The sequence below is a fragment of the Dicentrarchus labrax genome, unplaced genomic scaffold (assembly GCF_905237075.1).
Source record: "Dicentrarchus labrax unplaced genomic scaffold, dlabrax2021, whole genome shotgun sequence".
NCBI classification, from domain to species: Eukaryota; Metazoa; Chordata; class Actinopteri; family Moronidae; genus Dicentrarchus; species Dicentrarchus labrax.
Genome location: NW_026136704.1, coordinates 13947228 through 13972777, shown reverse-complemented (window position 1 = coordinate 13972777; position 25550 = coordinate 13947228). Strand labels below are relative to the sequence as shown.

General features: G+C 41.2%; 1 protein-coding gene across 2 annotated transcripts in view; it reads right to left on the bottom strand.

Annotated features, from left to right (window-relative positions):
* The window catches only part of lekr1 (leucine, glutamate and lysine rich 1), a 71479-nt gene extending 54755 nt beyond the window's left edge, over positions 1-16724 (bottom strand). For both annotated transcript variants that reach the window (XM_051396861.1, XM_051396862.1), the window contains exons 1-2: positions 16604-16724; positions 13794-13897 (exon numbers count right to left, since the gene is read on the bottom strand). In XM_051396861.1, the coding sequence (XP_051252821.1) occupies positions 13794-13897; positions 16604-16607 (108 nt within the window). In that variant the 5' untranslated portion in view covers positions 16608-16724. The remainder of the gene's footprint in view (positions 1-13793; positions 13898-16603) is intronic.
* Between the last annotated feature and the right edge of the window lie 8826 nt (positions 16725-25550).

The window sequence follows — 25550 nt, the reverse complement described above, 5'->3', positions numbered from 1 at the left end:
AGTCAGACAGAAGAACATTTTGGACGAAGAGAATTGCACTTATATTGGTACAAGAGAAAAATGGCTGTGCATACTTCTTCATCCAAAGCAAGCAATTAATTGAAGACTAACGATCTACAGCCATTCTCGCAAACTACTATGTTCACCATCTTAGTTTAGCATGCACACATTTGCTTATTAGCACAAAGCACAAGGCACAGTTGAGGCTGATGGGAATGTAATTAGTTTTGCAGGTATTTGGTCCTAAACTGACAATTTCACTTAACAGTGGCAATAGATGAAAGGTCAGAGACAGAGTGATTACAAGTCATCCTGCACGGCCACATGGACATGTGTACCAAAGTCAGGGCAACCCATTCTAAGGTTGTTGAGACATTTCACACAAAACCTCAAGCCAACATGATGGAGGCACTAAAGAAACAGTCAGTGATTATGAGTCATTGTCTGGCAACCATGAATGTCTGCACAAACATCTAATAGTTTAGATATTTCAAGACCACTGTCTGGACCAGAGTGACGGACCGACAGACAGACCAACATTGCCATGTCACACCACTAGCATGGTTAAAAATGACAAACTTGTCTAAGTCTATAGACGTTAATAATGACAAATTATAAAAGGCCCAAACTAAGCCCATCTGTACATTATGCTCAAATCAAGACTTGACCCTTGTTCATGTTGTTGTAGAACATTTGGATGTTTGTATAATATAGCAAAGGTGTGCTCCAAAGGGTCTCACTGTAAGGTCTTGGGGTCCCCTGTGTTGGACATTTGCCTTGATGAAATTCTAGAAATAGTCAGAATAAAAATATGGGACAGAGAGGACAGACAGGGAGAGTAGGAAGTATATTAGTGTGGGTGGAGAAAAAGCTCCACAACACCACAATGTATTACATTGTGTTGCCACAGAATGCACTCTGGAGAATATGGGCTATTATCTGTTTGCAGTGTATGTGTGTGAGAGAGAGGGGGAGAGAGAGAGAGAGAGAGAGAGAGAGAGAGAGAGAGAGAGAGAGAGAGAGAGAGAGAGAGAGAGAGAGAGACAGAGACAGAGACAGAGATAGCCAGAGAAAATAAGTGCGTGCAAGTGTGAGCAATATTTGGGACTGGGGCTCAGGGGGTTTTAGTGTTTACTGTGCAGATGTCCTCATGGTTCCTGCAGGCATAGATACAGCAAAAATTATTAAGTGTGTGAGTCTATGTGACTTTGTTTTGTGAGTGGGGGTTGTATTTTCTCCAAAAATGCTTATGCATGTAAATCTGTGTGTGTTTGTGTGCGTGCGTGTGGCGGGGGGTTCTTAATGCGAGTGATGTAGTCATGAAGACTGACAACAAGGGAGCAATACACAATGTTAAAGTGACCTGAGGGCTGAATCGTGCCTTAGCTATGGCTTGACACACACACACAAACAAACACACAGCTTTCTCACACTCACAGTCAAAAGCACATTTTGCACACACAGGGGCAGATGAAAGGCACAGACAAAAACACACACACACACACACACACACACCCACAGACGCACAGACTGATAAACAGACACACGCATTAAGCACCCACGTAGATACAAGCACAAACATGTACACAGGTACAAACAAAAGATACAGACATAGACAGACACATACAAAGGCAAATTTACTCACATAAGCATCTTCAGACAGACAGGAAACTCAAACAATCGCTCATTTTTAACACACACACACATACACACTGACACACACCCTGAGGGCAGAATGTCTGCGCCACCAGTGGGTTGTGTGATCCCGTGACTGAGTTCGGCCCTGCGGGGAGACCCCTTGCCCTGGGCACTGACACGTTCACTTAGCACTCAAACCACAAAAACTAACCCCCCCCACACACACACACACACACACATGCACGCTGGCAACAAATACCTGAGAGAAAAAGAGAGACAAGGACGGTTTGAACGAAACAAGGATATAATACAAAAAGAGAAAAAGAGTGAGGGAGAGGAGAGGAAAAAGGTCTTGTTGTCCTTTAAATCTTTCATGCCGGCAGCCAATAGATGCATCTCTTCGACACACCAAACCTCTTTGTCCTCTAGTGCACACAACACTTCTATGACTCCCCTTGTGCCTCTCGTGTCTCTCTTTCATTCTGCCTCTTGATTGACTCCATTAGCATGCTGGACAGTGGCCAAAGGCGGTTTAAAACATCAAATTTCAACACACACAGAGCTCTTATATTGGCACCACATTGGTTTAATTCATCTGGTATTACTCTATTATGTATAGAGTTAATAAATATCTATTACAATAGAGCTTATTATAAAGTCAACACACAGGATGTAACTATGTAAAACATGCATAATGCCTCGGGGTACATTAGTGCTGTAGCAGCTATGTGTGTGTTTCTGTCTCAATCGTCAGTCAATAATCACAGAGCGCTAACACCGAAACCTCCACCTCTCACTGTAACCGAACCTCCAGCATGTGTCTACACCACAGTCAATGGTCTACACCTAACAGGTACCACGACTGCTCTGTGTGTGCGTGTGTGTCTGTGTTTTGTGACTTGGACCTCCTCCACAGTCTATGTTATCACCACAATGCCTCCATCGCCCATCAATTAAACATGGGGCTATTACCTCTCGCCTGATGTGAAACATTTAGGAGGGGTGGTGCAGGTGGGGGAGGGGGGTGCTACAGGGTTGGGGCATTCTGTGACTGGTTAGTGTTTTGCCAGGATAAGACACATAATTAATTTACGTGATGCCTTTTTAACTCCCTGACTGTCTGCATGTGTGTCTGTGTGCTAATTTATGTGCTCATTGTCTCAGGTACTGAGGGGTGGAGATGGGCCGCCATGCAAACAAGACACATAAAAAGATCAAATCTCTCCCAAACTTCTCTTCTGCTACATTCACCCCACCGCTCCACTCCTCCTTCATCTTTCCCTAATCTCCCATCTCCTCCTTGTATCCTTTTCCCTCCTCTTTGTCCTTTTCTCCTTCCTCTTCCTTCCAAGACAACTGTCCATTCCCTCCCACTCCTCCTCACCTTCCTGCTCCTCCTCAGCTACAGCTGCCGTGACCCATCTGGCTCATCAAAACACCAGAATAGGGTCACTGTCACGAACCTTTCACGTTACACACAGACACACATGCATGCACAGAATACCCCCCGTGTTCATACACACACTCAAACATGCATTCCATTACTCCAGAACTGACCAAACAGGCATGCAGCCACTTCCACACGCAATTTAGAGGAGCTATATTGTGAACACAGTTTGTTTCTTGACAACAAATACAGGCACTTAAAATACAGACAAAATGCTAGGATTGTGTATTTTGGATGAAGATTCAATTTTCTTACTTTCTTCATCAAATTGTTCCTCTTATTTCGTTCCTTCCTGTTACTACTGGCTTACTTTTCCAGTGTTTCTTTGTGGATTTCTAAATGACCTCGAGCATATCTGCAGTTTCTGACAGACGGCTTACAGATTGGTTAATATATCAGCCTGGCCAAAATGTGACCAAGTCATATTTGTCTCTTAATTATATTTATCAAATAAGGAGACAGTCAAGGCTTTTAATGAAGATACAAAGCAGGAAGACACACAATAATATCGATATCAGGCCCCAACAGATCTTCACAAACATATAACATTGTGTGAGTTTAGGGAGGCTAGAAAAACTACAACCCTCACTGTCATAGAAATACTGTTTAGAGGCAGAATTCAGTTTACATAGAAATCTGTTTAGAGATGTTATGGAGGGGTACAAGGCACTTTGTTTTTTTTGGGTGCCTTGGGGATTAGAGGCATTAGGATTAGGTTTAATCAAGTGATATGATGATGGGCGGCGGATTAAGAGAGGAGAAAAACAAAGGCAGGAGTGCAGCCTCGCATCATACCTGGATCCATCTAAACTCTCTTTCAAACTCTCTCTCTCTCTCTCTCCCTCCTTTAATCGAACAAATGCTTTCTCCTTTCTATCTGCTTAGCTGGCACTTCATCCTGCTTCTCTCTGAAATCACAGACACGATAGATCACGCAAGCATTTAAGAAGGGATTAAGTAGTTAAGGGTCTTATCCATGTTTTTTCCCCTAATTTTGGTAAATGATTTTCTTTTTCGGACTGGGACTGTGTGTGAGAGCTCGTGGGGTGTGTGCATGTCCCACTGAAAACATTGTCCAGCTGTGCTCTTGTCTTTGCGTGTCAAAACGAGAATGTTTTTGTGAGCTTTTGTCACTTTGTGTGCGTGTCTGAGCGCTTTTGTTTTTTTTTTTTTTTTGTTCTTTCTTTCCCATTTGCTTTTTTGTGTGTTGCCAGTGTGTGCGTGAATGTGCCTGGGCGCATGTGCGCACATATCCGCTTATGTATGCGTGTGCTCGTGTTTGTGTGTGTGATCGAGACGGCGCTTCGTGACTGTGGCTTTGTTGATTTTTGCGACGATAAGGACCCCCTGTGGTGCTCAGTGTAGCGAGAGCCAACACTGAGATTCCACTCATCTGGACCCCATGGCGCACCACACATCACATGACAAGTGTGTGTGTGTGTGTGTGTGTGTGTGTGTGTGTGTGTGTGTGTGTGTGTGTGTGAATGAGCAAGTGCTTGAATGTAGATGTGGGCTTGTGAGTGAATATTTGTGTGTAAGTTCCTTGACCACGGCACAGTATGCGTGTCTGTGTGAATGAATATGTTTCTATCTCTGTTTATCTGGGTGTGTGTGTGTCTGTGTGGAGGAGGGAAAAGGGAGGGGTAGTAGCGGTCACAAGGGATAGAGGGAAGTGCAAGAGGGGGGGGCAGAGGCGTGCGAGTATATCAGAGAGGAGAGAAGGGAGGAGGCAGACAGATCAGGGGCATACTGTACAGTGGAGTGGATGAATCAAAGAGTGTGAGATGGCCAGTGTCTGTGTTGTGTATGTTTGTATGGAAGAGTAGCACAGAGGAATCCACATTCAATCACTCACACACATATGCAGATGTGTGCATGCAGATAGCAGCAGAGGTTGAAATAATCAGAAACAGTCACAAGAAAGCCAGGACAAAGTCAGCAGAGGAGACAGAGTGCAAGAAGAAGGGGTGAACACACCATGGGGGTAGTTAAAAAATTAGGGAGCATAATAAAGTGAGGGCATGGAGGGGGGTATAATCCAGGGTTGCATGTTTGTCGGCTGACTGGCTGTCCTCCCGTTTGCACATCTTCTCTTTCCTCGCCTTCCCTTCCCTGTTTGCCTGGCCGCCTACCTGACTTGCTCCTTTGCGTGGAAGCAGGGAAAAGGGCAGTGGCAGGGAAAGAATCACCTATGGCTGCCTCGACCAGCACTTGGCCACGCATCACATCACATCCAAACACAGGGCGAGGCACAGCACAGCACGGCATGGCATGGCACGGCACGGCACAGCATACACAATAACAAACAACTAGCCTGAGGAGCAGGCAGAGGGCAGAAGACTGCCTTTGTCCATTTTGTTCTGTGGCGGCGGGAGTCAGTCTTCTTGTCTTAATGTATTTTATAAAAGTTAGCTATACTCGTCTCCACAACTGACCCACTGCAGCTAGGCGGCTTTTCACATTCAATATGAGGATCACTGGAGAAAGACACCTACTTGAATTTTATTCAAGTTCAGATTGAGCCTTGTTGTAACAAAGTGGAAATTTACATACTATTAAATTAAAATGGGTTGCACCACACCATACTTCTTACTTCTAAGTAATGAGTTACCTCATATTTACACCCGCTTACTGCGTTATGTCACGGCTGCATAGCTAACTGAACCAATGTTAGTCAATGTTAGCTGGCTGATATATAACATGTGTAGATGGAAAATTTATAGTCAATAAGCCCGTGCAACCCAATTTAGAAAATCACTAGTTTCCAATTATTTCTATTTATACTATATTCTATTTTATATAGTATGTCTTCAACAGCTGGATGACAATATAGAAGCTAGGGTTAGGGTTATCTGAGCTGTCCTGAGCCCTGTGACTGATGTTTCATACCATTTCAACCTAGACTATTTGCTTTGTAGACTCCAATGCACTATATAACAAGATCAACAAAACAAGAGAAACACTGTATTATAATTTAATGACCCCGTCTCTTTCTCAGGGCACAGGTTTGAAACTCAGACTGAGTGCAGACATGAGAGGTGAAGGCAGGACAGCAGGGCAGCCGGTGGAAAAAAAAACAGCCAGAGAGAGAAGGGGGAGTATAGTCTGTTACATTAATCAGAGTTAGCAGACAACACATGTGCTTCCGTTAGCCCCACTAGACCACGCATCACAACACCCGGCTCGGCACGACATGGCACAGCACGGTAAGCCAAGAGAGGCCAGAGGAGGTAACACTGGCTGAAATGTGTGTGCGTGTCTGCCTGCCTTGTCTATCTGGGTGTGCCCTATTTTTCGCTGCTGTCCAGTTTGTCAATGAACCCCAGACCTTTCTCAACATTTATCCTACTTTTGTGTTCTTCAATTGCAGTTCAAACCAGGTGGAATGACATTCTCTCTGGATGACAGTCAGTGGAGTGAAGCAAAATGCAACCTCATTTAACCTTCTTGAGCAAGAGAAAACAAGCGCCGTCGCCTGCGGTGTTTAACTCTGTGCTAAATCTAAGTACATTATGCAAAGAAGCTTCAGACACTTGTGAATGAGTGAAACAGAGAACATCTAATTCAGTTTGACTGTACAAATAGCTTTATGTCACCAAAGGTCACCTTCTGAGCGAGGCACAATGTTTATTATAATTTAATGTTTTCAGGAAAGGCAATCCTCTTGCACTGTAATGATCAGTCGGCGGTTGTCAACTTTCTGTTGTGCCCACTTTCCTCTTAAATTGCCTCGAATTCTACCTCAGTTATTGAGCTTTCCACAGTATCCACAAAACATGCCAGGACAAGCTATATGCAGTTTTGGTGGTGAAAAGCAGCAACCACGATAGTGAGAAATGATAGCAGTAAATTAAATGATGGTAAGAGTGATAGTGAATAGCATGAGCAGTTTTCAAAAAGTGACATTCGCACCACTTGTTGAAAACACATCAAGCATTTTTGTGAATATTGGATAATGGTCAACTACCAATGAGAAAATTCTTCCTATTTTAACAGTGAATTTCTCCTTGACTAACTAACTGCGGAAGAATATGTGCAAAATGTCTACTCGCTCTTATCATTGAATGCTGTAGATTTTATGCTATCAAACTCATTTGTCACTTTGACATGACATTAACAGGATGAGGGCAGTTTCACCATACACAACAATATGGATGCCAGATATGCAACCAACACTGACAATAACTGGACTTTTTGTATTCAGGAATTGACTGTCTGAACCCTTGATTAATGTGCAAACTTCAAAAACAACAGTCACAGTGGTTGGCACGGCAACTCCTTCATAAAAGCAACAGTGACCTTGCAATGACCCATGGATTATCATGCAATATTGTCACTTTGTATATCCAGGCTCCAGACAACACCCGTGACAATATTGCACAATAATCCCCCCGCTGTCTCTCAGTCATTACTGCAGATCAGCATTCACCTGATGAAACCTCCCCCTCTCCCTCTCTCTTAATCTCTCCCTCTTCCCCCAGATTAAAGAAAACAGACTGAAAAAGAGCCAGGAAAGGTGAGGAAGACAATGAAGAGGGAGGAAGGGAGGAGGAAGGCAGCAAGATATGCTGATTAGAATGAACAGACAGATGTCTTATTGAGGGAGGATCAAGACCCAAAAAAATGGGGGAGGAGTGTGTCTGGTTTAAAACTATCCATTATTCAAGAAAAGAGAAAGAAAGCAAGACGGACAGAGAAAGAAGAAAAAAGGAGAGATGTGTAGCAAAGTGTAGCTCACTGGGACATGTCTGTCCTCTCTTTTCCTCTAAAAGACTTTGCCATGCTTACATTAAAAATGGATGAATGTCGAAAGAGAGAAAGAGCAGTTGAGAGGCACGGAAAGACGCAACTTTGGCTAATCAGGACTACGATTTACACCGTTACACTGAAACAGATAATAGAGAAAAGTTTTTAAAATCAGACACAGCAGTCATCATTTAAGCGTCAGATTTTAGTAGAAGAAATAGAAAGAGCTCTACAGCGAACAAACCCCTGAATGGTGATGAGAGTGTTTCAACTCCAACAACTGAGACTCTCTTGTGTTGTCTCCCAAAGAAAACACTGCAGTGCCGTACAGACTGCAAACTATATGACGACATCTCAGTTTTCTTTACTCTGCTGCCACTACAATATTGTTTAGTTCTCACTCTTTCTCCCAAGTGAGTGGGGAATGACTTTTAGTTCAAGTATTTTTGTATTGCTCCATTTCATACAAATGCAACTGAAAGCCCTTCATAGGATGATACAACAGTAAATTAGAGAGGCAGAAGTAATGCAAATGTTTACACCATTGACAGGAGGTCATAGTCTTAGCTATAGTCCCAGAAATCAGCAGGTAATTTAAGAATATGTCTTTTTACACTCCTTCAGTGACACAAACATAAGTGACAGGATGCAGATGCCAGAACATTTGTATTTCTACACTAATGAGGACCCACATTGTCATAATACATTGCCTGGCCACTATTGCCTAATCTTAGCCATCACATATACATGCCCTCCCCCAGCTGTAACAAGTTTTTCCACTACATTCACCGCATTAAGTTTTGTTCGGACATTGGCAGCTTTAAACAGGCAGATTTTATTGCGTCCTTGTAAAAAGAATAATAAAACAGAGTGGCTCAGCAAGCAAAAAGGCCAGACTGATCGTATGAACTTCGGGAGAGGTTTAGAAGTTTGATTTTGTGGGCTAGAAGAAGAAAACAACGCAGCCTCACAGAAGTGAAGTGGTTAATTCAAACCTCCAACATGTCATGAAGATGAGTGAGCCCTTGTCCCTTTTGTACCTGTCCTATCAACATACAGAGGGCAGTGTGGTCACAGCATGGACTCTGATCACAGCTGATCACATCGGCAGGTCTGTATCTGCACACCAGTTATCTTACATGTGAAACTGTGACTGCTAAGAGAATTATAGAAGTCAGATGGGATGGTGTGTCTGCCTTCAAGGCAAATATTTAGCTGATGTAAAAGTGAAGCTCCACAACAGGTGTTCCAGTGCACATGGGGCAAATCACTCTTTGTATATTTATAATCAAGTGTGCACAGCAAATGGGTGATCACTGTCCACATTTATTGTTACAATTGTTACATCTAGCTGTTTTTTTTTATTACATTTTTAATGAATCTATATCCTGTTGCTAAGCTTCACCTAAACGACATTCTAAAGGCTTGTCTATAAGGAGGTGTTTCAGCCACGGTTTTCAGTCGTTCGTCTCACACGCCTACACAGCTGTCTACCTACAAAGGGGTGGGAAACACTCTATAATGTGAGTTCACTGGCTACAAAAAAATAGTAGTGACTATATATCATGCAGTATATTAGAGTGTTAGTGTGTGTATGGATGGATGGAGGGGTGTGTGTAAACACAACCATTTCTAAGTACCAATGTTTAAGAAACAGAAGAAAGTTACATAGCATGAAGCTACGTATCTCTACGTATTTATGTGTGTATGACATAAAGCGTCTTCGCTTTGTGGTCTTATTCTCTTCAAAACTTCTCAAAAAATCTTTTATTTACCTTTTTTGCACACACAGTGGGATGCTCCCATTTCTTTCCCCACTCACTCTCCAATTGTCTCTAAAGTGAACGTTTTGTCCTGTTACATTGTGTTTCGGATCTCATCACAGACCGCAACATTTGAGAATTTAACAGGGAGTATTGTCCCTATTGTCTCTGCCTTTCTCTACTGGCTCTTCTTGCTTCTACTCTGTCTCTTTCTCCCTGTTCCTCCCTCTCTCTCGGAGGTGAACGTCTTGTCCTGTTACACTGTGTGTTTGAGCTCCTCTCTGACTGTGACACTTGAGAAGTGAATAGGTAGTATCAGCACCTCATGGAGAACAAGAGGTGCTTAGCTGCTGCGTAAAAAGGCTGTGGTGTACTTTGCTCTGTGCAGCATTGAAAACAAGTAATCCATCAGCCACATCTGGACTAAAGCACTGTGCTAGGAAACAGGGAAGAACACATCTTCTGAGTCAAAGTGTCACTTTGACAACTCAGAGAAAAATCCTGCGAGGTAAGAAGGAGTGAGTTTTGGTGGTGGCAATAGACAAAGGCTTATGATGTATTCAGAATGACTGTGGAAATGGCCCTAAAAAAATAATTTACTTTTGTGATGCAACATCATTAAGCAGCACACTGTGTTGACCAATCAAATAAGTCAGAGCACAAAATCCAGGTAGACTACTTTGTGAACAGGATATTCTATTCTATATTTTTACCTCGTGACGATCAAAAGACTGTTGCAGAGTACTATAATCCTGTCTCGCAGTATTATAAACGTCTGGGCGGTGTTTTGGCATCTGACAAACCTTCAAATGAATCAAACTGGACTTCCTGGATCATATCTCATCTTCTCACTGGTACCTGTAGCAACACGCCAACGCAGCCTCTCACATTTTTTAATACAGTGCTATTTTTAGTCTGACCACCTGCTTAAGAGAAGCAGGTTTGAGATGATTTTCAATTCCGTGACCATCGGTGAAGGGGGGAGCCCTGAATAATAAGTGCTAATGTGCCCTTGAGGAAGACAAAGACAGGGACTGAGAGGAAGTGTGATTGTATTCACATGGCACAGGATGAAACTAAAAAGCAGCATCCATTCTCAGCCTATTTATAGAAAAATGCAATACTGCCTAGATTTTTTGTCAGTTCCCTCGCAAAAAGTGCTAAAGAATAAAATAATAATACATTAAATAAAACATTTCCCCAAATTTTTTTAATTGTGGGAGTAAAGCCATATAAAAAGGAGACCCATGATGGTAGTTAGTAGTGTCACACCCTGGCTTTAATGTATACAATAGTATTTCCATGTGTGTGTTCCTATAGCTGTATCTGACCTGCATCCCTGTGTGTGTATGCACGCAATAAACATACTGTCGGAATAAAAGTTCAGTGCAAGTATGTGTGTTCCTGTGCCCAAGTGTGTGGGTGGGAGGCATGGTGTGTGTGTAAACGCAGTGCTCTCCTTCTCAGCAGCCCACCATTAAACCTTGGTGCCAGCCCTCTCCCAGCACACCAGGATTAACAGCACTTAAATGGGCCTGTTAGTACACCACCTCCTCTTTGCCTCCCACGCCGACTAGTGCACATGGTGCTGCCCACAGCTTTGCGCTTGCAATGCACACTGCCTCTGTTGTTTTTTGTTCTCTACTCGCCCCCAGCCACCTAAGCCTCCTCCAATAAATGGTGCTGAAGTGTACTCAGCAGGGGGCTAAGCCCAGAACATCCTCTATTTTACGGACCTATTGGAATCTGAGTGGATGACAGGGGAGGAAAAGAAGGAGGGAGGTAGAGGCTGAGACTGTAGCAGATGGATGGGCTATGATCAAAATGTCAGTCTCTCCCTCCCTCTCTCTCATTCTTTGTTATTGTCTCTCTTTCCTTTGCTCTGTGTCTGGTTATCACATTCCCTTTGTGACAAATCATAAACAGAGGGACTGAGACAGATACACACACACACACACACACACATACACACACTCACACACCCCACCACAGCAATCAATAAATAAAATGGATTCCCATTGAGTCTGTTGGCCATGCAGCAGGCAGAAAGAGATGGACGAATGGATGTATGGAAGAATGGACTGTGTGTGTGTGTGTGTGTGTCTGTGTGTCTGTGTGTGTGTGTCTGTGTGTGTGTTTGTACGAGACTTTCAGGGGAGGTTGGGAAGGATTTTGTCTGCACATGGGCATGGAAAGGCCACCCTCACATAATACCGCAGGGTGTATTGTTCACAGCCATCTACTGTCCTCAATGAGAAATTCCATAAATTACTAGAGAGCAACAGACAGAGGAACTGAGAGAGACAGGAAGAGAGGGCAGAGCACAGAGACATAGAGAGCAGCCTCATACATCAATTTATCTTATCAATCTAACTACTGCACTCTATGCCATGCTATGTCCAGCTGATCACAAATGACAAATGTAACTAATAATATACAGGAGCTAAACATACTGATGGATCATTCCAGTTTATTGCAAATTAGGTCATATAGCTTTTACCATTGTTTCTGTTGGTGTTTGATAACACTGTAGTGATGGCACTGACAGCTTGGGACACAACACCACTACAGCAGTCTGTCAAATCTGACAGCACCAGAAACAGCAGCGGGACGATCAGACAGGTTGTAAACAAGCCAACCGCAGGGGTGTGCCTTTTCATATCATTGTGTTATATTATGGCATTTTGCAATGTGCTTACTTATTTACGTCATTACTATGCAGCAGCAAACACACACTGCAATGATTGATCAATTACAATGTATCGCACTGCAAAATAGGGGGAAAAAGAGAAGCTTGGTAAAGTGGAGGCAAAGAGTTAAATAGTCAAACAGGAAAATATATATATTTCAGATGGTTTTGGTTTCTATCTCTAGGACGCGCTGGGATGCATCATCAGTGATGTTCCTGGGGTCATCGGGGGTTTCGGGTCTTTTAACATCAGACCCCCTCACTCAGGTGACCCATCCGGGGTTGATCAAGTCCCAGATTGGATCCCAGCAGCACCAATCAACGGGCTCACCCTCTTTATCCAAAGCCCTCGTGCGGCTTTCTCTGCGGCTTCCGTTGGAACGTATGGCTCGTACAGCCCCAGCTGCCAATCAGGGGCTGTGGACAGGCGGCCTGACTTGGTCTGTGGTCGCGAGTGGGGCTTCTCTCCAGTCTTCAGGAAAGGGATGTTTAAGATAATATAGCACACCCCGTAACCAGCTCAAGCAAGAGAGGAGTAGATTGTAAAAGACAGAAAATGTTTGTCTAGTTCAACCAGCCTTTTGGAGGGATACAGATAAAGCAGCCAGCTGCTCTGTTTGCAACGCTCTGCAGTTATAATGTGGATAATTTATACATGGGTTACTGTTGTATGTGCAAATGACACCAAGTTGGCTGGGTTTCCCCAGGGTAAGAGAAATGAATTAACTTTGCTAAAACACACCTTGTTTTCACACTACTGCTCGTTCTACCCATTGCCAAGAACATTTTCTTCATCTAATTACTTTGCTTTGTATGCATTCATTTACATTTAGAGCATATAAAAAAAACATTTTGCATGGTGTAATGTGCAAAAATGCTTTAGCATCAGTTATTAGTTTCTAGAAATGATGTTTGGAGATAATAATTTCCATTGACAGAGAGAATACAGCCCGGTAGTAGATCCCCTATGTGCTTCCTGATTAAAAGGGAAAAGCAAGAGATACTCCCTGCTAATTCGTATTCATACCATATGGCATATCATATGGGAATATGTAACTGCCACCTGACATTGACAAGGGTATAAAGCAACACGCCATCATTGCTATGTTACATCCTGTGTGCTTTATCTAAAAACAGATGGAAGATTAAAAGAGGAAACATTGTCCCATGTCTTGTTCAAATCATATGGATTACTGCAGCATATGGAGAGAGTGCAGTGTTGAAACACTCATCAGGATGTAACAAATATGTTTTTCAACACATTTGTATTTCTGGGTTGTAAAAAAAAAAGATCACATTTGTTCACAGCATATGTTGTGTCAATATGGTCTTTCATTAACATGTCGTTTTGAAAGGTGACATGTACAGTATGGTCCAAAACTGAATGTTTGTCTGTGCTGAAAACGATTTCATATTAGTTCCCCTGGTGTTCAGATATAACGTCAAATAAAAAATCAGCAAGGTACCTGCCAGTGGTTTTCAGGGACGTGATTTTTGAATCACTGCCTACCTTTTCTATCTCTTCAGGCAGTGGGTAGATCAGAGGACAGTGAAGAACCATCTTCATTTCCTTCTCCCCCTCCTGCTCCGCCTCCATAGATCTGTCTTTGTCTCCTGGAAACAAGCAGAAGACCAGCAGAATTAGCCTTTCCTGGTTTTCATTTGATGCTGCAATTTAGGGCGGCAACTAACCTTTATTTTCAACACTGGTTAGTCTGTCAATTTAGCTTTTTTAATGAATGGATTAATCTTGTCTATACAAAGTCAGAAATTAGTAAAAGATGTCTATCACAATTTTGGATCACAATTGGAACCAGATACAAAAAGTCACAAAATAATCTATTTCCAATGCTATTAAACAGAGAAAACTAACAAATTCATGCATTGGAAGATCTGGAGCCAGTGAATGTTTGGCATTTTTGCTTTATAAATGATTAATCAATAAAGTAAATGATTGCTTTTGAAGTAGGTAATTTATTGACTTATTGTTTTGACTCCACTGTGAGCTATATATAATAAAAATAAATATTAAGCCTTTAAGGGGTTAATGCCAAACATTGAACATGTTGCCTTTTTGTCTTCGAGGTATTATTTGAGGGGTTAGTTCAGTCTCTTAGCTTTATGTTTTCTCTGGCTTTAACTTCCACATTCTTGTATAACATCCATCCCCTTTAAATGAGAACACGCTGATCAACAGCAGCAGCTTGCAGGTAAAAACATGCCAACTAATCACTCTAAAAATAAAACCTTGATATCAAAGTATTTCTACAACCACTGACATTGTATTCTACCCAATAATACCCAGGAAAACTGACTACTCCTTTGGGGATAAAAGTGGGTGGAACTTTTAAACTGATGAATAGCACTTAGCCTCTGAGGTTAATGTAAGGGTAAATCCCTTAGCGTGATGTCTACCATATTAAACCCATTTGCCATACACTCTATTCAATAGATTAATCAGTCAAGCTTATGGCATTAAGCTTATAGATGTAGATTATGGTATTTCACAGTTTAAGGTATTGTCCATTGCAGGGAAACAAAATGTTTAACAAGGACTGATTCAACCTTCAAGTGTGGTAACTATCCACAAAGGTTCTAATAACTCTTCGTGTGAGTGTTGGTGTCAATTAATAATGGAGGTGATACTTTAACGGTATAATTCATAGCTTCAAAATATTTCCGCGTACCCTGTGCTCTCTGTTCTTTTAGTTGCTGCTAACAAAAGAAAATCCAGCTTTCCCTTGTAGTGGCCATTGAGGAACAGTCAGGAATGCGGCCATGGATGCAGGAGGTCGCAGGAGAACTGTAATGCAAGCCTATCCCAGCCCCTGTGTCTATCTGTCTGTGCATGCTTTCAGGGCATTTATCTATCCGCTCACCATTAGTGAGGGGAAAGCAGCACGCCAACTCAACACTTGACCTCAGATTAAATACCTCTGGCTAACTTAGGGCCAGAGGTCACTCCTATCAGATGGTCCCCTGTGCACGGCTGCATGCCAGACATTAAATGCCCTCGCAGACCATCGGAGGGAAATAGAGTGAGAGGACACACAGTAAAATTTACCGCACAAACACACAAGGATTTGGCCCCGAGCACAATGCACACAGACAGACACACATCCATCTATCTACAATCTAAGAACTGCATGCAAAGACAGGCAGGTTTAACTTGACACACACAAACTACAACATTCAGGCACTAGCATGTGAACAAGCACGTGTACTCCCTCTGTTGCTTTCATACACAAACACACACACACAAACACACACACACACCAGTGCAGACACACAAACCCTTCCCAATCAAAGAGCAGGCTTCATGCTCATGCACGCTAATAGCCTGATTGCCCCCCTACTGTCTCTAGGCCCTGCATTTAAAACACAGCAGAGATCCCATTGCTGGCTCATACAATGCAGATAAATTAGTAACGCCCTGTGACAGCATTAAGCAGGCCAATCCTTTTAGATGGACACAGATATAAAGGGCTGATTTTGCATGACAACTGTTCCCCCGTGACATTTTGTCCGTTTTAGCCCTGATTGAACTATTAATCAGTCTAATGTGAGGGAGGCAAGCTGTTCATAAACTCATCTATTCTGCATGGACGCATGCCTGAGTCGTGAGAGGAAACAAACATGAACATATAAACTCATGAGGGTCTTCAGTTAGGCACGAGCACAAAGAGCACAAGCACTACAAGGGAAGGGAGGACACAAGACAAAGACATGTCCCTAACTCGTCTCATCCCATTCTGATCGCAGCAGATGGAGTTGAAATAATTTGATTTTATTGATCCACAAGATAATTGTTTGTTTAAGGAGTTTTGTTATGGTAACCACTATGCGTCATTCCTGCCCACAAATACAGTTGAGTGATTGACAGTCAGAAAATAGTTTACTGAAACAAGCAAAAGCACATATATCCATATGAAATAATTCCATAACAATACATCTAATAGACTCAATAATATATATGTATATTACAGTCTAGATATCATATCATTTATAATACGATGAATAGTTAGCATATACTTATTAATAAAAACGACAGATCCTAGATTAACGTTAGTTGCAATGTGTATTGTGTCCAAAATGCAGTCTTTTAGGTGCAGGCATAATAAAAAATAAACTTTATCTTACTGTTGGTCATTGTTAGTTAATGAAGGACAAAAATAAACAAATATAAGAAACTGAGTCGTTAGCTAAGCTGTAAACAAATCAGTGCGGTTTCACTAAAGTTAGCTCTTACCACTGCAGTCATAAAGTAACAAGACTGAGGATTTTTCTATCGACTTGTAAACAGAACAAACCTCTACCCACCCATAGTCAATGGTCTCTCTCGGAATGAAGGCGAATATAATCATAAAATACTAGAAATGTTTACTGACTTCTTCCTGGCGTTAGGTACGCTCTGGCTGTTGCTATGGCTACGACGCAGCCTTGTCACGTAGCCACTCGGTGTGGAACGTCCAGTCACCATCAAGTTGGCCAGCATAGTCACAGGAAGTTGGTTTCCTGTCAAAATAAAAGCCTCGTGATATTATTATTTTTTTAAGTTTTAATATGAGCATTGATTATGATCATACATAAACAATTGCATGTAATATATTGCAAAATAAAATAGAAATAAAAACATTTTCCAGGACATTTCTCTAAAATGCCCCAGTATTCCCTAACAAGGCCATCTCAACCCTGACTGGACCATCTGTAGACCTCAGCAACTTTTCTGTGTTTGTTTACCATTGGTGTGGATTCTCATCACTTTAATTTCATGCATTTGGCAGCTGGAGGCTACACATGGCAGGCTTGAGATGAACCAGCCAGGAGTTCAAGGCTTAGTAAGCTTACCTTTTAAAGGTCCTGTGGGTATTGAAAATAATATGCATAACTATGTTTTCATTAGTGTATAATCACCTGTATATAGGTAGGTTAACTTAGAATGAGCCGTTTTATCTACAGACGGTCCACCATGATGAACCGGCCATGTTTCTACAGTTTCTCTTCTTTTGTGTTTGGAAGGGGAGGGTGAAGCAACAGAGTTGTGGCCTGCAATTACACTGCTAGATGCCACTAAATCCTACCCACCAGACCTTTAAATAAAGCTTCTTTTTTTTTTGTAAATATACATTTATTATTAGCTTATATAATATAAGCTACAAACTGCAGACAGGCAACGCAATTCTCTGTTTGGGTTGTGTGGATTTAATTCATGGCCTCAGAAGTAATGTGAAATAACAGCCAGACATTTCCTCCGGGGGTTTTACAGGTCCAATCGTTTCATGGTAATAGATGGTTTACAAATTACTTTGGACAGACATTTTATGTGATATCATTACCCTTATTTCTCTGTGGCTGGCCAAAGCAAATCTGTGTCTTAATATGGGCTAATGTCACCCACCCTAATAGAGAGGGAGAGAGAGATCTTTGCTATGATTTCATTTGCAATGCATGTCGTGCTATTTATGGGCCCGTCAATGAATCGTGCAGACTCAGTTGCCCTGATGCAAATTGCACTCACCCACTCAAGTCTAGTCTACCTTCCGTGCCTGTTTATCTGCCTCCACAGCAGAAAAGAACTGGTGAACGTGACAAAAGGGGGGGGGGGGATTGTGCTCAGGCAGACAATAATCAAACCTCATACCCTACTGTTCTAAAGAGCATATATAGAGGAAAGACAAGCCCTCTCTCTGTGCCCCCCTTCTCTCGCTGTCTCACTCCCTCTTACCCTCTCTGAAACCGGTCACATCCTCAAATACCCCTGAGAGGGAGTTAGATTTAATGCAGCATCATATAAGCTACAAAGCAGTATAACAGAACCACAACTGACAATGATTTTGTCATGTATGAGATTTATCAGAGCTCTCTTTTTAGTGTATCAAAGGGTGATATAGCCAACTTTCAAAATAGTCTAATTGCATATACAGTATCCGGCTACATCATTTTAATTGTCTACATTATCATAATTTTAATATAGCTCATATTTATTTCACTGCAGCTAGTCTGATTATTAAACCCTGCCAGGTTAATAATTGATGAGAGCTGGAATTCACACAAAAAATAATCTAATTATTTCTCTGTGGTAATTGTTTGTGGAACCACTAGACTGTGTTTTGGGCAGTCTCTGTGGCAAAAGCAAATTAACCTAATTTGGGAAGGTGCATCCAGTGTTTTAGGGGCACTGAGCCTGCAGGGACTGGGAGCTTGGCATCTATTGAGTCTGTTTCCGGCACGCTATGCTGTGTGGGCAAGTGTATAATGAAGCATGCTGAGTGTGTGCTTGCGTGCGTGTGTGTAAGAGAGAGAGAGAGAGAGGAAGGAGAAGGAGGGTGAGGGGCGACAGGCGAAAGTGTCTGTGTGTATGTCTATGTGTGCATGCACAAATTTAAGAGGGGGAGGAGGGTTGAATATGACCCACTATTCTTTTTTTGGCATGAAATGACTAATATTGTCACGCTTGACATATTTGGGCTAGGCTATGCAGGACAAATCCGATGGCCAACAACGCAGGTTGAACTCACCAAAATCCCCACAAAATACTGCTGGAGCAGCACTCCACACACAAACCTGTGACTGACAATGAAAGAGGAGAATCATTAAACTGATGAGACATGTTGGCACTCATTACATTGTAAAAAGAAAATCTTATGTATTGTGATGTTTAAGTCAGGTAACCCAAATATCCGATCCCGTCCACTGCTCTCCTGTCTACTCCATCTAAATGTCTAAAGTCATATTCACCTGTTATGTTGCGCCATGATCCTGTTTTCCCAGCGTCTCCCTGAGCCTCTGTTTTTCCTATTTCCTTTATTAGTAAAAATAAGAAAACCCCACATATGATTCATGAAAAAATTTGAAGACTACGATTTGCTCATACCCATACATGCCAGGAAATTAGTCAGGCTTGTGTAAATGCCCAAATAATCCTACGGTCCTAAGACCTACACATGGAAACTAAATATTCAGAACAAATGACACTTAAAATCCTAGTTTGCAGCCCAACAACAACTAAATTAAGAATAAAAGCGGATACTGATGAATCTATAAGCATTGTCACATCTAGCCTCGTATTCCTTAACCCTTCAGTGATCCTCTAGCTAGCACAATTTGAGTTCACAGGTTTCACATTTTATATTAAAAATGGACAAGTGATAAATCACTAACCTTTATGAAGGTCTAGTCTCTGGCGTAATATGGTCATATGTAGTTCAGTGCACCCAGAAGAGGGCAGTCTAATAACCCAAGGAGAAAGATGGCTGAACCTAATAAATGGCATGACATTTGCAAGATGTGTAACTTGTTTTACAAGTAATTTGTTGGATAATTTTGAAATGTTCCGCGTTCTATACACATGTATCTTTACATGCAAATAAGTATAATTAAAATAGAATATAATTAATATTTTAGAAATAACCGCCCTGTTAAGAAGAGACCGCCTCGCTAACATTATGGTGTTAACTTATCTAACATCACAGTTGTCTTAGCTCACATTAGTATGTGCATTAGTCTCTCGTCTCTCTATCCTTTTTTTTATTTTTAAATCCCAACAACCAAACAGATGATTGTGCAGACAGAACAGAAGAATCCCTTTAAAACTGCAGGAGGAAATGTTACATAAAAATATTACCTAATACATTACATAATAATAATTATACTATTATATGATATTAGTCATTTGTCAGTTCTGGTCTTTAGTAAGAGAGAACTGGACTTTGTCAGTAAGCTTCAACCACAGTAAGCTTGTCGGATGGTGTGTGAAACTCCCTCCGCTCAGACCTTCCTGACTTCTGATGTGACTGGACGCCACTCACTTCAACTACACCCTGACCTTTTGACTTACCATCAGTGGCTTAATCCACCTTTGCAAACCAGAAGTAGAAGAGAGTTACTTACGACTGCTTAGTTTTTAAATTCAAACACTTACTTCCTGCTACCATTTGAGGCCACCAGTGAGTGAAGTAGCTCAGAAAATCTTGAGGACTACCTCAATCATTGTTTATTTCAGACATGACTCTGTCCAACTAGATAGCTGTCAATTCATGTGTGCCTCTGTGTCTTAGGATTGATTTGCATGTCTGTCTCTGTTAGTCTTTCTGTCTGTCTTTGTCCTCCTTCTTGCATGTCTCTCTGTCAAATGGTTTTCCTGTCCACCCCGTCTCTCTCTGCTTGAATCTTTATATGGCTCTCTGCTTGCCTGCCTGTCTATCTCCCTGTCTTTTTGCTTATCTGCAGGACTATTAAGTGTGTGTGTGTGCGTGTGTGTGTATGTGTGTGTGTACTGAATGGATTTGCATGAGAGCCAGTGGGGTGACCCTGCTCTCTCACGCCAAGGCTTCTGTGGAACAAATAGGACTAGTCGGATGTCGTGACAGCACTCACATCAGTTTAAATAAGAGTGCTGTGCTGCAGCCGTGTGTGTGTGCGTCTGTGTGTGAGTGTGTGTGTGTTTAAGCAAGCAGCCAGGCACGCATTTAGTCAGAAAAGCTTTTCGAGGCTTTGTATGTGTGTATGTGTGTGTGTCTGTGTGTGTCTGTGTGGGTGTGTGTTTGTGCAGGACTGTGTGTTTCAGCCACTGAGCATGCAATATCTTGTGAGGTTTGAGGTTTTGTGAAGAGGAAGACAGCGATATTAACAGTTTAATGAGCTCAGTGGGGTTCAAACACTGACACACAGGCCAAATGCTCCATAGAGTTCCTTTGAAAAGGAACAGGTTTGTCCTGTAAGGCCAACCTGCCCTCTGAATAAATGAACGCTGTCACAGGGTTACATAGAGTTCACTTCAACATACATCACTGCAATATAAATGAGTGCCAGCCACAATTATGAATTATTACTTTTCATTATAGTTATGATGCCTAAGAATTTAAATGAGATTGTTATTTTAGAAGGTGCAGTCAGGCACGGCCAATTGTTAGATCAAATTAAGATAATTATTTTTAGATTTATTTTTCATTTTTATTTTATTTTTAGATTGTTTACCTAAACAAGGGTTCATTTTATGTCTTGTTCCCTTCGCTGCATGTTCCCATTCTGTCATATAAAATTATGTTACCTTTCATTCCCTTGTTTATGCCACATAGCTACTGTATATTTTCCTGTGAATATAAAACCTCAACATGCTCACTGCTTTCTTTTCAAGCGCAGTTGAAAATGTATCTTACCAATGTCCATGAAAAGACTTAAAATTCAAAAGGCGACATGTTTTTGAGAGATGTTTTCCTGGAGGAGACTTTGGTTTCAGGTGACTGACAGTGAGCGGAATTTAATGTAATGCACACTTTTTTCTAGCACAGTTAAATAATAATACAACTAAACAAAAGGGATATAGACAAATTAAAGTTTGTATTTCATTCAAGGTGTTTTTCAATACTACACAGCTAGAATGAACCTTGATATCTAAATATCCTGTGCACCGACAGTGTTGCCCTTTTAGGGTGTCATCAGTGTGTGTTGTATCATAGCTGTTGTTTACTGTTCCTTGCAACTGTGGGGAAAGCACTATACAAATGTCTACTTATGTACTTTATGATGATTACAGTTTTTGTTCTTGTGGGAGCATAACTGCATTTTCTAGTTTTAGATTTATTGTACCATGAAAAATGTTTGTTTTGGTGGCAAAACCAAAGATAAACATTTAATGTGTTCACAAGTCATGCTTATGGTTATGGTTAGGGAGTGGTGCTTCGTGAAAACAATGAGGATGGAAATTGCAGGTTCAGCTGCAAATCCATGGTCACTTTTTAAAATCATGATGATACTTTCTTGCAATTATGCACACAGTCTTGGATCATGTGGAATGATAAAAAAGAGTGTGATACAGTGGAAAAGGTAGCAGAAAGAAAAGCTACGTAGGAAAATAACCAAACATCATCTGGGGACGTTAAAGGATAGTTGTGGTTACAGTGTGGGTCTCATTTTCATACATCTGGCCATTTTTCCTATTAGTAATGATAACATTGTACTAACCAAAGTTACTGCTGAGATAAGGGAATTTGGCAACATTAACTAAAACAAATTCCAACAGGACAAGAAACTCGAGCAGTCAGATTACAAACAAGCCAACAATTTAAAGTTTATTTGAAGATAAGCTGTGTTTACTGTTTGGGCAATAATTAATCTTAATTTTCTCATTCACGTTCAAGTCAACATATAGTCTCTTTATAGTAGTGATTGCATCTTATTAATAAATGACTATATTTTAACAACACTAACAAGTTTGGGTTTTATCATAGTCAAAGGAATAAACCCATAATTTTCTTAATAGCGAGGGTTTCCCTTTAAACTGAACTCCCATGAACCCAGTCAGGTAGTCTGGATATAGGATGCCCACACAGCTTCTGCGTCACCATACACCCTGAGGTGTGACGGCTGATTAAACACAAGGAAAATATGCGTCACAGTAGCAAGACGGGGGAGATGAGAGTGATTCGTGCAGTGGATGACTCTCGCATTGGAAACCCCTCTTACTATATGGCAAGTCACGAAGGCATTTGTTTCTCTTTTTTCACCCTGAAGCTGTGAAGGGAGTCCTTTGAGCTGCAGTGTCTCGGCAGGGTTGTAGCCCCATTGCATGGGTAACACTGTGTCATACACACATACATACACACATATGCACTGCGAGTCACCCTGAGGTGACTACGACTCTGGAAAAAAAAAGATGGAAAGAAGAAAGAAAAAAAAATGTCAAGGAGACAAGGAGTCAATGTATGTGTGTGACTGTGAGTGAGCTGGCTGTGAGACATAATTACGGCAGATTAGTGAAGCCACACTGAGAACCTGAGTTGGAGCCGTCTGGACCCAGAGACAATGACCTCTGGGATAGAGGCTCTCACACATCACACACACACACACACACACACACACACACACACACAAGCTTGGAGAGATCCTCACGGAAAGGAGGAGTTAAGTGGAAAAAATACAAAGTATCTACACGCTTATCCCCTGCTCGTAAATTCCAATCTGAGCTGCATGTTTTTAGTCTGTCAGCAGGATCGTCCGTTCATGAATCCCTGAGGTATTGCAAAGTTCCAACATAAATAACATCAGTGAAGTAATGACAAGACATTAAGGACACTGTGATGAATCATCAGACAAAGGACACCTGTCATCCACAGATACACATACTACTGCACACATGGTGGAAGGCTGTTTTGGTGTTAAATGTGGTTTCTGAAGCATTTTGAGTAAATGTGGTATGACAGTTGCTTTGCTTTAATGAAAATGCAACATCAAATGAACAAGCTGAAGTTGAGATATGTGATCAGGGCCACAGTTGTCAAATCTGAACATCTGGAGTCTGTTTCACAAAAGCATTGTTTATACACAAATTGCAGATGGTGGCAGTGTCACGTTTTGTCGCTACCAAATTGCAGATACATTTGTGAGTCTTACAGGGATCTTTCAATGATGTGGGAAAAAAATTGCAGCTTGCACATTCCAAAAAAAATTGCTTCATGTTTTTGATCATGTCTGATCATGATAAAAAAATATATATATATATATATATAGCACATTTCATATACAAATACAATGAGTTTTACAAAAAACAAACTCAAAAACATATAAAGACAGATCCAAGAAATCAAAACATTAAAAACATGGTGCACTGATATTTAAACAGACATATAAACTAATAAAATAGTTGTAGACAAATTATATTTAATACTGTGGGTGAGGTCAACTATGTGAAGTTGTGAGGTAAAAGCAAATTTGAAAAGATGACTTTAAAAATGTCCTTTAAAAGTAAAAAAATGTATGTGGGTGATATGTGCACTTTAGCTTTGGTCAGGGTCCTGGCTGTTTTGAACTGGATGTAGATGTTTGATCCGGTTCTAAGGAAAGCCTGCGAATAGAGTATCTGAGTAATGAAACCACACCAACACCACCCATCTTCTTTAAGAGACCACTATGGTAGTGTTCTGAATGTGTGCTTCAAAATTGGAATTGCTATCAAAATTTACCCACAGATCTTATCCACAGAAGTAGTGTTGAGATAATGTGCACTAAGATATAAAAATAGACTCCTTCCTGTTACTCAATAACCAAAATCTGGGTTGTCTTTAACTACAGAAACTTTTGAGCCATCCAATCACTAAGTTCTGAAATGCAATTTCTAAAATTGTCAACAGGGCTCAGATCATCAAGGGAAGCAGAGATGTAGAATTGTGTGTCATCTGCATAGCAGTGGACACATGCTATATTTCTGGATGAAACAGCCATATGGCAGCATGTACAGACAAAAAAGAAAGGGGCCAAGGACTGAACCTTGGGGCACACCACTAGAAATATTTACAGTTCCTGAAGAGAATTCCCCAACCAAAGCAAACTAGTCTCGATGTGTTAGGTAAGACAAATCTAGATCTGCGCCAGAGATCCAAACCCACATCTCTAAACTTTCCACAATACAATCTTTACATACCTCCTTCTACTGTCAGTTAGTTGATTAGAAGTAAATAGAGCTTCAGCATCTTTATAAATAATAATAAGTATAAACTGTTTATAAACTGTAAAAAGAGAAAAGAAACTTGTCAGAAACAGTATGTAAGTACTCATGTTGCAGGTTCAATAGACAGTTCTGGGAAGTTGATGTGTTTGTTTGACAGAACAAAGAACTTCCAGTCTTCTGTTTTCACTCACTTCTTTTTCTCCTCCTGTGTAAGACTGGCAAACAACAAATGCTGATTTTTTTTCTTTTCTTTCTACAGAATGCCTTTTTAATTTCCTCCTCATTACTTTGTGTGTGTGTGTGTGTGTGTGTGTGTGTGTGTGTGTGTGTGTGTGTGTGTGTGTGTGTGTGTGTGTGTGTCTGGGCAGCACTCCAGTCTGTCATCTCAATCTGATCTCTATCACCCATGGCTGTCTGGCTGGGGTTATCTATCCAGGGGACCACCCCTGCTGAAGGGAAGAGGAGTGCAACACAGGAGCACCACTTGTCCTAACCATATTTTTACATCCCACCACTTCCTCCTTTACTTCTCCTCTTTCAGTTGTCATTCATTGATAGTTGCCCCATTCTCCTCAACTCTCACATACTCTTCTGTCATTCACACTGTATTTATTTCCTACTTGACACCTATTTAAAGGTCAAGTGTGTGACATTTAGGAGGATGTATTGGCAGAAATGGAATTTAATATTCATAGATATGTTTTCATTACTGTATAATCACCTGAATATAGAAAACATTTTTGCTATAGTTTTTGCTATCTTAGAATGAGTTTTTTTTTCCTTCCATGGAACCGCCATGTTTCTACTGTATCGGGGAAGAGA